The sequence below is a fragment of the Hippocampus guttulatus genome, chromosome 12, assembly GCF_054856545.1.
Source record: "Hippocampus guttulatus isolate MCC_2025c chromosome 12, RoL_Hgut_1.0, whole genome shotgun sequence".
Lineage (NCBI taxonomy): Eukaryota > Metazoa > Chordata > Actinopteri > Syngnathiformes > Syngnathidae > Hippocampus > Hippocampus guttulatus.
The window spans coordinates 6,958,081-6,973,306 of NC_141272.1; the positions used below are offsets into that span (position 1 = coordinate 6,958,081).

At 41.8% G+C, this 15,226-nt stretch overlaps 1 protein-coding gene across 4 annotated transcripts in view; it reads left to right on the forward strand.

Moving 5' to 3' along the window:
• arap1 (ArfGAP with RhoGAP domain, ankyrin repeat and PH domain 1) overlaps window positions 1–15,226 on the forward strand; it is a 36,447-nt gene that overhangs the window by 2,523 nt on the left and 18,698 nt on the right. For 2 of the 4 annotated variants that reach the window (XM_086125164.1, XM_086125161.1), the window contains exons 1-12: window positions 2,393–3,453; window positions 7,224–7,387; window positions 7,667–7,755; window positions 7,832–7,914; window positions 8,320–8,472; window positions 9,592–9,661; window positions 9,761–9,881; window positions 9,992–10,176; window positions 10,365–10,471; window positions 11,233–11,432; window positions 11,719–11,804; window positions 12,285–12,467. In XM_086125164.1, coding sequence (XP_085981290.1) covers window positions 2,423–3,453; window positions 7,224–7,387; window positions 7,667–7,755; window positions 7,832–7,914; window positions 8,320–8,472; window positions 9,592–9,661; window positions 9,761–9,881; window positions 9,992–10,176; window positions 10,365–10,471; window positions 11,233–11,432; window positions 11,719–11,804; window positions 12,285–12,467 — 2,472 coding nt within the window. In that variant the 5' untranslated portion in view covers window positions 2,393–2,422. Of the gene's footprint in view, window positions 1–2,380; window positions 3,454–7,223; window positions 7,388–7,666; window positions 7,756–7,831; window positions 7,915–8,319; window positions 8,473–9,591; window positions 9,662–9,760; window positions 9,882–9,991; window positions 10,177–10,364; window positions 10,472–11,232; window positions 11,433–11,718; window positions 11,805–12,284; window positions 12,468–15,226 lie in introns of those variants that run through there. The other 2 variants (XM_086125163.1, XM_086125162.1) reach the window with 2 other exon arrangements.

The window sequence follows — 15,226 nt, forward strand, 5'->3', positions numbered from 1 at the left end:
ACAACTGCTGAAAATACGGCCGCAAAATGTAATTCTTTTTTCCCCTACAGCAATATAACCCAAATCTGTACACAGTTTGGAATGTGGCGTAGTTCAGCACTAATGACACAAATGCAGTAATAAAGTCATGATTACAGTAAAAACGTGTATGAAAAATACATTTACCTTATTAGTAGAATGAAAATGTATGGATTTGGATTGATTAAAATGCTAAATTTAACCACTGTGAAAATATTCTTAATATCGCTGAAAGTGTCAGTCAAATGTAACATTGTCATATACGTGTGCGTGTGTATGTGTGTGTGTGTGTGTGTGTGTGTGTGTGTGTATACATCCTGGCTCAGCATATTTGTCCAAAAGGGGATATGAAACCTAAAGCACTGCCTAAGGCACCACATCACCTATTCACACACATTATTAAGTGACCACTTGTTTAGAATATGTGGCCAGAGGCGAACTGTGTTTGCTCACCATGTACGTGCGCGTGTGTGCGCACACTTGCCCATGCAACAGACTGCTTCATTGTGAAGGCCGCACAGAGACCCTGTTATTGGCTGCTTTGTGTCCGGGGGAGGGATGCAGTGGGAGGTGAATATGAAGACAATAGGAGAGAGTGGGGACACAAATTAATTGAAATGTGCGGAGAGTAAATGGAGAAAACTACAGGGGATTGGAAACACGGTGAGGTCAAAGACGTTGGAAAAAGGACGTCAGCAGTTGCACAATTGACAAACCCAATGTCGACATCAGCATTTTCAACAAGTATGTTGACATTTTTTGATAAATGTTTGTTCGGCCAGTCAAGATCTGTGTCGCTTTCAGGTCCGATTCACAGCTTCGCAGTTTAGCCTAACTCGGCACAGAAACAGGAGGTGTCACCAAAAGTCTCGTATGATTTTCGGTGGCGTACGTATCACAAGCATAATGCCCGCTGGTTATCTTCTCCATTTACGTTCCATAATACGGATGGGCATTTGCAACATGGTGAAAATAGTGTCTTACACGTCTGCCTCACGGTCAATTGGTTCGGAATTTAGCTCAGACCTTCTTGGTGTGAAGTTTGCGGATTGCTTCTGCACGTGCATTTATTTTCGACAGGTACTCCAGGTTCCTTCCACTCTCTGTGTTGATCACACGCACGACGGATTGCGAGCGAAAATAATGAGCAGGTTTAACATGAACTGTTGCCGGCCTTGACCATTTTTGTCAGCAGTTGGCTGAGGAAAATTCACTTTGAACACAACCCACACCGCTTGATCATGGGTTAGGATCATTTTACGAGCCATCCGATTCCCGGGCCTGTGATCAGAGGGGGCTCAAATTCAGATGGATTATCAGTACAACTGTACCTGGTGCAACAAATTTCAACGGCCAACAAAACGCTGCACAACCGGGGTTCATGTAAAGTGTTGGGTATATATTTTCTTTGCTTTTGCACATATTAAAAGAATGTGCCTGAATCATGCTTCGCTCAGATCATTGTGCCCTTCTATTCGAGCAGACCTCAGGCCTTTCACTGACAATGCATTCCTTGACTCCACATCACAACTCTTTATCAAACAGACAGCAAACCGAAGCCAATTGCGGTTGTGTAGGATTTCATTTTGTCTGCATGCGTGCATGTGGGATTTAATGAGTAACACACTAAATCATGCTACCAGGGAGTTCATTTGATTTTAATGGAAGGAAGTGCTTTTGGTTCAGAAGACTGTCCTGCTCTCGTTAGTACAAACAGGAAATTGCAGTTGTTTCAATATTAGCTCACCACTGTGTAGTATTTCTCCAATTGCAGGGGTACTTTTTACTTTGCCCTTTACCTCACCCATGTATGTTGCCATTGTCCAGGAAACATCATTTCAATGGCACACTAGCTTGTAATTAGGTGAAGAGTGTCACGGTCACGGTCGTGGTCTTGGCAACCCCAAATCACCTGCTTTGGTGGTCAAAGTGTTGTTGGCTCGGGGGTCTGCAACAATGCATTTCTAGTTCCTTCCATCAATGACATGCAAGGGATGTTTGCGAATGTCTAAACATTGGAGGTTTCATGATCAAATTGGATTGCAAAACTGTTCTGGACGACAGAGAGGTGGATGCAGATGCTACAATATGGGTATGGTTTGATTGTGGTCAGCTGGACAAGCTGTGTGTGCCAATATTTGTGCTGTAATTATGTACTTCCTCTCTAAGACATCCGTTATGTTGTGTGACTGTGTGTCTTTGCAGGCTGCTCAATGGAATAATCCTCAAATTATTTAGTTATAGCGTCATGATTTTAATTTGACTTCCGCCTAGAGGTCATCATATTGAAAACGGCATTTACCTTTGAAGTGCTGTCGTTTTGTTAATATCCATTGAAATTGATCCGTGTTCTCTTCCACAGATTACATGGACCATGAACTGAGGTTTGAAAGACTGCATTGCCATGTCTCAGCCTGAGTCTGAAGTCACCGTTTGGGACTGGTTAAGTGGCCTTCGTCTCGAGCAGTATTCCAAAGCATTCCAAATTGCAGGCCTATCGTCCGTAGCAGAATGTCATAACCTCACACCAGATCAGCTCGAGAACATAGGAATATCTCTTCCGGGCCACCGGAGACGCATTCTTGCCAGCCTGAACAAAACTCGAGATGTCACCTCTCTGCACCTGGAAGCCCAGTCAGTCTTTGTACTGGCAGCGAGAGCAGAGCATGAGCAAGTTATGGAGGAGAATGAACCCCTTGCTGGCGGCGCAATATCAGTCATGCAGGAAAAACATTTACTGAACAAAGCTGAGAAAGAAAATGCACGTACCCCTGAACCTGCACCCAGATTAAGAGAGAAACCAGTCCCAAGGGAGAGACAAGCATCCACAATGAAAGAGGAAACTGGAGACACAGAGGGGATGGTAACTCTTGAATATAATGAAGAGGAAGAGGATGTTGATGCAGAGAAACAGAGGCCAGTTCCAAAAGAGAGGACAAGGTTCAACTCCAGTGCTCCGGTGCTATTGGAGTCTCAAGCCAGCTCTCTAATTTTCCCATCTTGTGACACCTCTTTGCCACCGGTGCCCCCACGGAGCTCCTTGAACTGCCCGCCACAACGCTTCACAATGACCCTGACACCCTCACCGCCGGTACAAAGCCCGACCACGCCTCAACACACCAAGTCGCTCATCAAAGAGGCACCGGTACAGGTTCGATCTTTGTCCTACACCTCAACCCAGTACCCCGCACAAGAAACCCTCCACCCATCTTGGGCCGCCACCTCCCGAACTGAGCCTCAGACATCTTGCATTCACCTGCCGACTCTCCATTCAAGATCCGATAAAATGCCAGCTATATCGCCCATGGCCATCACCGTCTCACCCAGGCAAGAGAGAAATGCTCCACCTCTCCCTCCAAAAGCTGGGTCATCAGTACCAAGAGGGCCCCCAAAAATTCCAAGCAGGAATCCTGTACGTCCTTCCAAAATTGAAAGGTAAGGTTGCTACTCCTATAAGCATACCTCTACTGCAGTGGTTTTCAAAGTTTTACACCAAATACCACCTCAAAAAATACTTGGTCGCCATAATGACGAAGGCTGAAACACAGTAGTGTGCATATGTGTGTGTGTACAGTATATGTATTTTTTTAGTTGACACGCCTGTATCATATTTATTTTGTCATGTGTTCTGACCTTACTGCTGTGCACAGCACTTTCGTCTACGGCGTTATTTGACAAGTGCTTCATAATTGATGTTAGATTGCAGACAATATTGACAGTCCTATTTAAGTTTCGCTTTATATTATGATACAACATGCTCGCAAATGAGATAATAAAGACATCAAAACTGCTTTGGAACGTGGACCAGCATCAAAAGACAAGTGTTGTGATTTTTTTTCTTTTTTAGAAAAAAAGATTGCTTAACTCAACTAAAAAAGGGTTGCAGACATCCTGTGCTGAATTAAACAAAACAAGGGAAAAAGGTTCAAGCCACTCTAACATTGTGCACAGTTTCAACATGAACACGTTGTACAAAACAAACAAACCCAAAAATGCGCTTAACGAGTCAGCATTGGCAGCAAATCAATTTTGGTCGAAAAAAAAAATGGGTACGATGATGAGTAAGATTTCATTGCTAAGAACTTTGCCAACTTAGCGCAACACCGTCAGTGACATTTTGTTACCAGCAACAAGAATGTTTTCAATACATGCCATAGCAATGAGAGCAATGGCATTGTTCTTGTTTGTTGTGAGCAGGACAAGCTAACACAAGTGACACACGTGATCAAGTGACAGATTTTGAAGATATTTACAGACACAGTCAAATGCTGTGTTCACTCGATACGTCAACAAATCAAATTATTCCCGTCTAAACTATCCTGTAGTCGCCAAAGTGCTGCTCTGACATTATTACTCAACAGACGAAGGTCGACTAGTGTAAGTGTCTGTCGGTGTCAACACTTTGAGTTAGTCAACACCTTGCAGGTCGTTTTATGAAGATAGATGGATACATTCATTTGAAAGACAAATAACTAACAATGAAATTCATCATTGTCAAACACGAGGTTAAGTGCCATCTGGTTCCAGTCTCATGATCTGAAGACATTGCTATAACTGGCTGTCTCTTCTACGACACCAATTAGTAGATGTACACAGCCACTCGATTGAGGTATCTGTATAAGTGAATGCTATTAACTTTCTATTGTATTTCCTGTTGTACAGTTAATTTATTAATTGTAAATTGGTCAAAGAAGATAACACTGCCACCTCCTGGACACAATGACATAATGCAGTTCAGATTCACAGTTAATTTGAGAAAATAGGTTGTGTTTTTCCGTTGAACAATACTTTTGTTGACATGTCATTTACTTGTCATGGTCGTATGTAATACGGTTGGGTAGCACACATGGACTGTGCACTCTGCTTTGTCTTAAAAAGGAAGTAGCTGCAGTGAGAGGGAGGAAGTCACAGTAGAGAACAAAAATAGTTAGACGTTCCAAACTACCCTGTGAGTGGCACGGAGAGATTGAGAGAGTGAGAAATGGATGGAGAAGTCATTTTCCTTTTCTTCTTTTGACTCTTCACAATTTTGCCTGTGATGACTCATATTCACATGCTGTTTTGTGTCGTTGTCAGTGGGCTTTGTTGCCGCCTCCCTTTTTTTCTGGTTAACTGGTCATTTCCTCTCCCTCTCTCATTCTATCTTCCATCTTCCTCACAAGTGTGTCTTTTTAAAATCATTGCATCATCATAGAAGAGGACTTCTTTTTCCCATGCAGGTAACCTGATCCGAACAGGTCTCTTCATTGTTCCCTCCAAACCTTTTCCCCTCTGTATCACAAACCAGGACGACTTTTCCTCTCTGCTGTCGTCTGCTTTCATGCAGTGGAAGCAAGGTGCTGTTATCAAGTGGTTTTCTTGTTTGTCTTATGAGACAAAACCACCTGATATGAGTTTTGTCAACATTTTAATGTACCTAAATGATTGCAAGCTTTTTTCCCCCTCTCGGGGCTGTACACATGAATGAAACATGCTAATGTTTGAACAGTAATTGTGGTTTGTATTGGTTAACTATTGGAACTAGAAACAGCGCTCCCAAGCTGCATAGCTGCATAATGTTGTTGGGCACACATCACTAGGTAGTTGTATGTCATAGCAACGTTGAATTGAGCCTTAATGGAGACTTCTTTCTTCTTACTTTCTTTCTTTTGTGATTGATATAAAAATGATTTATTAGATATAAACACATAACGGGGTAGGACTAGATACGTTTTTTTACTTCTTCCTACTCCCTTGAACATAACTGTGTTGAATGAAGACTGATTTCTTACTTTTTTACTATTTTATTTACCTTATTTTCTGTCAAATTATTACTGTATATGTTTTATGTTCAATAAACAAACCAAACCAAAAAAAAGAATTTGGTGCTCAGTTTTGGGGTCGAGATGTTTTGTAGAAATGTACCCTGAATTCCCCATAAGCAATGAGCACTCAATGAGGCATCACTTAACATTGTATGATAGACTTCATTGTGTAACCTGAGTTAATATTTCGAACGTATTGTGTACGTAGTCCTGCTTAAATTGGCATTTTAAAGAAAAATAGCTCCAAATATACATGCATTGATTGATAGCAAAATAAGTCTTCCTCCTTCCTTTTGGTACTCTTCCTCAGCAAAAATAGGAGGAACTGTGTCAAAAGGCCAGTTTCCCATCATTGTGGATCTATTTTTGGGAGCTATATTGAGAGGACTCATACACTGATGACACGATGGAGGTTTTGGCGATATGCGTGTGTAGAGGTCATGTAGCTCCTTCACAGTGGTCGGAATACTTGTTGATAGGTGTGAAGATGTGCTCAGGTCACTTCTGTTCTAAGAACAGTTAATGTAGAGTATGAGAAAAAACTTTGCCTTGTTAGATTCCGCGGCATAGCAGTTGACTTGAGCTGTTAAAGCAAAAAAAAAAAAAAAAAGTAGATGGTGACCTAGCAACAGCCTTTTTCTGAAGTCTTTCGTTTAATGTCTAAAATTGCATAGTAGAGTAATAGTGATTAAATCAATAAAAAGTGAAAACTGTGCTTGCTCAATCCATGGTGCTTCTGGGGTTATTTGCGTTGCTTTCCATTGACTGACACTTGATTTGGGTATTTGGATGTCAATTTCAGACATGAACCACAAGAGGGAAGCCTGAAACAACACCTGAATGTATTATTTAGCCTCATATCTTGAAATGGGAGACATTTCTCCCATTGGGATGAGTAACACTCTTGTCAAACAAATCATACAGCACATTTGTATGATTTGAAGTGCATTGGATTCCACGGTATGTTGTTTTTGCTTAGTATCTTATGCAAGGACGCAGGTTTAGACTTGTTGCAAAATGTGAGGGAGCGAGAGAACATGTGACAGATAGGAAGAGCGAAGAGACGAGTTGTGGAGGGGCCCTCAAATTTTTTTTTTTAACCATGGCGAACTCGAGAGCAGCTATCAGAACTGTGGAAGAAGTCTGTCTGTCTCGAAGTTGCCGTTCCCCTAGAAGACTTTTGTTTTTGTACTGCCTGTAAACAAAACCCAATCATTATTTTTCCCCTAATGGAATGAGCGGAGAGGGAGCATTTTGTTGAAAGGATTCTTTCCAAAAGAGGATGTATCGACTCAGCCGTTTGTGGGGCATTTTCGCCCAGCCTCCTGACACCGTGACCCTGAACGACTCATCTGCTCCCCAAACCTGTGTTGACCGCTCCTTTCCTCTTTTGTCCCCCAGCCCTCCTCCTAACAAGACCGATGAGCACCTTCAAGACCAACCCCCGAAGGTTCTGCCTCGCATCATGACTTCTCAACCTCAAGAAGTCATTCAACAGTCAAGCCAACCTGCCTCTCAAGTAGACCTGCCTGCAGAAGGAGTCCCCCAGCTTCCTCCGCAGACAAGTTAGTAGACTGCTATGAATGTTTATCTTTCGCCACACAATTGTATTTATTCCAAATTTCTGAACCGGATGCATGAATTTTTAACAACAATCTGTTTTGAGGAAGAAGTTAATGCTAGCAACTGCTGCTGCAATTACCCCAAGTGTAATTCATCTTTATTTCCAATCACAGATTTTCTGACTCTGAAATTTTGTTTCATGTAAAATCCTTCTCCTATTCACCAAATGTGTTTTTGTATGCATTTTTGGTGTTTCACATCAATTGTCCGACTTGTTTCAGCATTCTGTCCACCAGATACACGTTCAGATGACTATGAAGAAACGGACACATGTTATGCCAGTGTTCATCCAGTGAACCTTTTAGACAGGGTACGAAAGTTTCAAGTCTTTGTAGTAATTGCAGCAATTGATCAACTTTATGAATGACAACAGTCTCTTCCTTTAGGAAATGTCTCTGCACGTCCCTCTGATAGCAAAGGGGCGGTACAGTTCTTTGTGCAGTGATGACGAGCTATTAGAGGATGACGAGTAAGTCCGACGCGACGCATTACAAAAAACACACACTTGACCTGTTTGTCGCAAACACGCACTTGAAAAGACTCATGTCAGTAATGAATACCTCCTGGTCCCATCTGTGAGGTTGTGTTTTTAGGAATGCAATAGCATTCCTTCACCTGACTTGCTTGCCTAACTGTTTGTGCTTTGTATGTTTTTGTTCTTGTGTTTGTCTGAGTGTACAGTGAGTGAAATGAAAGGGAATTTGATTACAGTCAATGTAATGTTACCTGTAATTTCTGGCACAAGCAGACCGGAAAAACTCGTACCGGGTAGTAACTCTTCTGCACCCAACAAGATAACCATGTTTAGCTGCCATTCTCGTTCAGGTTACGGTTGTGTTGCGTTGTGGGTGCTCACTTTTGATCATCCCCGTAGTCCTGGTGTTTGGGAAGAACCAGGCCTCGGCAGCCTGCAAGGCAGCATCTTTCTGCCGAACACTGGCAGACTGGCGTCACCCCCTAAAGAAGACAACTCCCAGCTCGCTGCTGTCATCAAGATGGGCTGGCTTGACAAGAATCCACCTCAGGGGTACGTACGACACATACAACTGCAGTATTCACATTCTTCTAAAATGATTGAGCCACTTTGGATATGGGAACAAGTACAACCTCGAATTGTCGTTGAGTCATAAAACATGTACACTTGACTGTGATTATTAGATGGTTCTGCACCTGGAGATTGTACAAGTGCTCTGTGAAAATGTGGAGTTGGTCTTCAATTTAGTTTTTTCTAAATTTTGGACCGTTTCCTTTAGCGCCGACCGATTCACCGTTTTGGGATCGAAATCTCGATCTCGCGAATAAATACTGTGTGATACTTTCTGACGCTTTTAAACAGGAAATAATTACCTTTTACATTTAAACAACTCATTCAACATCATCGTTTATGATTTTCACACTAATTTCATGCCATGTCGCTAACCCCTCAGTGTCCATTAGAAGTCTGATGAAATTAAGAAAAAACGTATTTCATATCTAATCTTACGCTTAAAACATTATTAAAAATGTAAATGTATGAATATGATTAGTACGTACACTGTGACACATTATTGCAAATTTACATTTGCATGATGGCAAAGAGGAGGCCTTACTAATTGAACATTTTTAAAAATGACGGTCTCCCTCACGCAGCCTCACAATGGCTGCAAACTATAAAAGTAAAAGCTTTTAAACTTTTGATGATATTGTCTAATTTTCAGTCATGTTTCAAATGTACATAGTGAATATTGCACCGACGCTTGATTTGAAGAAAATTGTCAATTCAATCGAAATCCCAATATCTGTCAGCAAAATCGCAATTCAGTCGTTTGCGAAAATCGTTGAGCACTTTTCTTCATTATCTCGAAGAGGTCAGAGGTCACTCAACATGAACCTGAGAGAAGACCATCTCTGTTGTAGTTCAAAGGTGATTGATAGGGTGGAAGTCAGAGCCCTCAGATACTTTCACACCCCTCATCCAGTCATTACTTTGCAGACCTTGGTTGGAGCCTAGAATTCTCCAAAATGTCTTGGAGGTGATTCAGATTCCCCAATGACAGAACGTGTGACGTGTCTTTAATATTTTCTCCACAAGGTGTATATGCCCCTTCTTTTTTTGTGTTATCACATGACTCCACTTTCAGTGTTTGTGTCCGTGTGCACGCCACAGGGCCCTTTATTATCAGAGGCGATGGGTAAAGCTGGACGTTGACTTCCTGCGATATTTTGACAACGACAAGGTAACGGTGCAAACAAGCGCTTTCTCCATCATATCTTCAGTCTGCTTGTTTTGAGATGTTTCGTCTTATTTAAGTTGTCGTGGCTGATATCTGTTCTAGCAAGTGTACTCAAAGGGAATCATCTCGACCGCATCGATAACGAATGTGACAAGTGTGGGAGAGCTGAAGTTTGAGGTCATCACACACAATCGCACTTTTATCTTCAAGGCTGAAAGCGATGGTTAGTCTGGTTATTGATCTGTGTGATTTTGCAAAATAGTGCATGATGCATTATAACTTAAGTGTTTGTCTGCATGCCTTTGTCTCCCCCCCCACTGCTTGTGCAACCAGTTGAGAGAAATGAATGGGTGACTCTGCTGCAGGACTGCACAAGGGGGCGCCACCGACGCAGTACATTGAACCCTGGCTCGCCTTTGACGTCAGAGTTTAAAGGCTATTTGGAGCTCAAAGGTCTACGCTCCAAACTTTATACAGCTGTGGCTTCAGATAAGGTCTTTCTCTATAAAAATATGGAGGTGCGTGTTTGTGATCTTCTTTTTATTAGGGAGGGTTGGTCAAATAATTAACTGTTTTAACATATAAAATACTTGGTGAACCTTAACTGCATTCTTTTTTAAATGCAAATAGTATGCATGTATGTTTTAAAAAGTGCCTTAATACTGATAATTGATTTGCAACTACCAGCATTTCTTCTCTCTTCTAGGACTACCGTATTGGAGTCGGCATCACATCAATCGAGATGAATGTAGGAAATGTTAAAGTCACAGACCGCCGCAGTTTTGATCTCACTACCCCTTACCGCATTTTCAGGTACGGTAAATGCACTCAACATCTGTTCAAACTCGACTTGTGTTTGTACTTTGATTGATTCTTATCTTGTGGATTGTTTTGGATGTAGTTGATCACATTTGTTAGTGCAAGGATTAGGTCATGAGAATTCACACCATGTTCCCTCAATGAGCCGTTTGTGTGGATTATTTGTGAGGGAGGAGATCCTGTGTGTGCGTATGTGTGTGTGTTCGTGTGGGTGTGACATCTTCAAGCTGACGCTTCGCTGCCTGCTGTGCAAAGACTCAGCTTGACAGGATATGGAAACTGTGTCTGGTCATATGCAGAGTATATTTTTGGTTGGCTGTTGAATCTTAAATCAAAAATTTAAAATTTTCAGTTTGATGATAGTTTGTCCAAAACACGGTCCCTCAAAGAGGTGTTGTTTTGACGTTTGATAATAATCTCCCAACAGAAAATGTTCAGACTTGCGATTGTTCATTTATTGGAGTCATTTGTGCCTACAAGTATTTTCAGCACCGAGAAAAAACATCAGAGCGTTGCACTGAAAAGAAGGAAGTACTGATTCTATTTCTGTCTGTCTGGAAGTGTATTTAGATCGCAGTTTCAACTCAAATATATTAAGCGAGACAAACAGAATGAGAGTCAATTCTGGGAGGATGAGAGCGGATTCACATAGCAAAGGCTACACTTGCTTTCTTTAGTCGTATTACGTGATAGTTGCCTCTTGATGCTGTAATGGCCGCAGTAACGCTTCAAAGTTTGTTTATCTCTGTCCGCAGTTTCATAGCCGAGTCAGAGCAATTGAGAGATCATTGGGTGGATGCAATGAGGGATGCCATAGGTGAGGCCTTGTCCAATAGCGAGGTTGCTGATCGAATATGGGCGGAGCCATGCAACAGTTCCTGTGCCGATTGCAGCGCCCCTAAGCCGGAATGGGCGGCCATCAACTTGTGCGTTGTGATCTGTAAGCGATGTGCAGGTTTGTGATTGGAGAAGAACATCTTTATGGTATTACAGAAAAGTTTGGTATACAGATGGTTTGAGTAAGTTTGCAAATGTGTTTACACTATGCCAGGAATGTATGGCTTTTTGATGTGAAAAGAAAACACAAGACACATGTGAGGAAGTTAGAAAAAAACCCCCCACTTTCCTCTTGATCTAAAGGTTGTAGCCAACCGTAGTATTTCATACCAGTGTGTTACAAAGCACATGTGGGGTTCCTTCAAAGTCGGTACGCGTGTGTTTGATGTGCACATGTGTTTCAGGAGAGCACAGAGGACTGGGCCCTAACATCTCGAAGGTCCGGAGTCTGAAAATGGACAGGAAGGTTTGGACCGAGGATCTTATTCAGGTACGCACCCGCATAATCTGAGGCAGTTTCAGTTGATGTGAATTTTATTCCTTTTATTTCAGTGTGTGAATTTGCTGTGGGTACGTGGTTGAAAAATGTTGATCAAATCAGTGAATCGCAGTTGATCATACAATCGTTGAGGTATGACCAAAGGCTAAAACCATACTATTGTTCCAAGTGTGAGAATCAATTTATGCATAAATTGGGAGTTGGGCTTCGCTACTTATTCATCTTATCAAGACCTGTTAGGAAATTCATGACTGTACCTCAGTACCCAAAGGAAGGTCCATAAAGGTATGCTTGGATGAAGACCGTAACTACACAAAGCATCTTTGGCATGCACTCCGAGGTTGTGAGACAAACAGGCTCTTTCAACTAAAAACAATACTATATCCAGTGGATCGGATCGGACCATGCCTTATCTTAACCACTGTTGATTCCCAAAATTACAAAGTATTGTATCTGTCTGTAACTATGCAGGTGTTCCTCTTGCTTGGCAACAACCGTGTGAACAGTTTCTGGGCAGCAAACGTCCCACCCAGCGAGGCTCTGTCGCCCTCGAGCTGCAGTGATGACCGGCGGCGTTTCATCACTAACAAGTACCGCCGTGGCAAATATAGGAAGTACCACCCTCTATACGGAAACCAGAAAGAGCTGAATAACGTAAGTTCCACTTTCCTCTTTAATTCATTAACTTTAGTTTTTTTAAAGATGAACCTGTGCATTGTTTGAGCATATTTGCACCGAACATCGTGACGCAATATTGGGGATTCAGACAGCGAGTCGACAGCCCTTGAGAGGCATTCAGGATTTAGATGTTGACCACTGTCCTGACATGTTGACTTTTTCTACATTCTCCCCATATTTATGTAAGTGTCGACGCCCTGTCTGACACACAATTTAATGTTGCCTGTACTGTACCATGTTTGTCGTAGCGGCTGACAATTGTGACTGAATTGTTTCAATGTGCCAATGTACAGTACAGTGACAGATTACGGCTGAACATTCCAAGAATACTGTACACACAAGATAGATTTTGCTCTTTTCAATGCACCGATACACTGACAGTTTTAACCAGAACATTTTTTTTTCTTTTGCAGAAGTCAAATTTTAAAAACACTCATCACTTGTCTGACAGTCACATTATTTCTTCCATCCAAGAAGTGGAAAAGATCATTTTTGACAATTCGTCAAACCTCCTTTGAAGTGGCCTCTGTTAAATTCCCTGCAGGACGGAAATGCAGTTGACTTGATAAAAAAAAAAAAAAAAAGCAACAACATTAAGTCCAAAATGTAGACAACACTTGTCAATTGCAAAAGTTTTAATAAGATCTATGTATTTAGGCTCAAAGTCAAACTCAAAAGATTTTTGCTTCTGAGGTGATGTAAAGTGGTAATTGGTTGCATGGACACAAGCGCACATTCTTGTCATCAGACCGGTGAATTTTGGCCACATTAAAAAAGGTTTTGCAAGGATTTTTGTTATTGTTGTGCTTCCATTAGTGTGACAAATGCGTCAGTATTTGCGACGCAGCTGGGTCATTCATTGGCTTAACCCACTTAACCGCAAGCAATGTCGATTGCTCTTATTGAGTTTGTGAGTGACTCACATCTACCACCTGACTCTGCGTCCTTTTTTCCCCTAGTATAAATGTGTGTGCATGCATGTGCATGTGTCACATGTTTGCGATATCCAAAAGATTAAAAGTGCAACAAAATAGTCATTTTAAGAAACTTTTTATCCCCTCGTTGTTTGTTTTAATCCTCTTGCTTAATCATGCTCACCTTTTTCCTGTTTTTTCCTTTCACACTGTTTGTCTTGCTCGCTTTCATTCGAGAGCTCGAATTCTGTTTTTGTTACAATGCTGGGTTTAATAGAATCCAGAGCCCTCTCTGTGAGGGATAGTCTCTGTGACCATTGGGTGCTCTAAGGCAGTGTGTGAGGGGTCAAGCAAAACATCTGCAGCTCCTTAGAAAACTCAAAAGTAAAGCCCACAGCCCATTTCATCTGGCTGTGCCGTTTTACTCCCACATCTCAGCTTCCTTTCTCCTTGTTTTTCTCCTTTTCTCGAATGTGACATCACTACTCACTCACTGCTCTTGCTGGAATGTGCTGTAGCCCCGCCTCCCCCTCTCTTCTCCTCCTCCTGCGCTCTTCATTGCTGGGCTGCGACTGCGAAAGAAAGTTTCTCTTTCCTCCTGGTTCATTTGACTGCTTGTAAATGTCGACTATTCCTTCAAGTTAGTCTCAAACTTAAGTGATGAAAAGTACTGTGCCTCCTTTTTCTGGCATCGCGGTCTTTGTCAAGTGGCATCTTAAACTGGACACACTGTGAGGAAGCCAACAGGTAAGATTATGTTTATTACTGATGTGTGTCGAGTAAGGGAAGTACTGCGTGTTTATGTTGAGCCTTTTAAAGACTTGACTGCGTGTTTTATTGAGTGCTGGAAGCATGCGTTTGCTACAGGAATCTGTGTCAATGGACTTTGGATCTCTGGCAGTATTTGATCTTGCTGTGTTTGACTGGAGACTACTTGGATCATTTCAAGTGCTTTCACATTGCAGGCTTTGTGCATACATTGCTTATTGGAGTGGGCTGAGATTGGTCAACATGCATGCTAATGTGCTCGGGCATATTTTGTATTTTGTGTGTGCGCTTGTGCGGATGATTGGCCCTGCTGTCAATGGAGGTGATTGTGCCTCTCTCTCTTTCATTCACTTTTAGCCTACTTCACAACCCTTTCCTTAGCTTTCTGTCCTCTCCCCGAGTTAGTCAACTTTCTGTCACCATGCGTTCATCAGTCCAAAATGATTGCTTCAATGTGCACTGTCATGAATGTTTTTGAAAAGAATGGCACAGTCTAACAAGTTAAGTTCTAACATAAGAGAGAGTGTGTGTGCGTGTGTGTGTGTGTGTGTGTGTTTGTGCGTGTGTGTGTGTGTGTGTGTGCGCGCGCGCGCGCGCTCAGCTAGTTCAACTGAGAGAGACACCTCTCATGTTACAGTGCGTCTTTTGTTGCATTTGTTTCAAACTTTGTAAGAGACTGTTGAAGTCTTTTCTGTTTGATATTCCCAATTGAGACGACGGCCCACATTTATGATTTGCATACTCTTGTATGGCATAACATTAAATTCGCAATGTGTGATTGTGAATTTGAGATCAAATTTAAGAATTTTGTAAAATTGCAGAACAAGTTGCCCTAGTTGATCTCTGTGTTCAAACTGCAGTTGCCTTTTGCTGTGGTGTAAAATTCCATCATACTGAGAAAGGTCGTTCATAGTTGTTTATATTGTTTGACATTTTTAATGTAGAAAAGAAATGAGCACCAAGTATTAGTCTCCGAAAACACCAATTAGTCTTATCCCATGCAAGTGAGTCTGCAGCATGGAGAAACTTGATGTATTTAACGTTTGGTGCCAA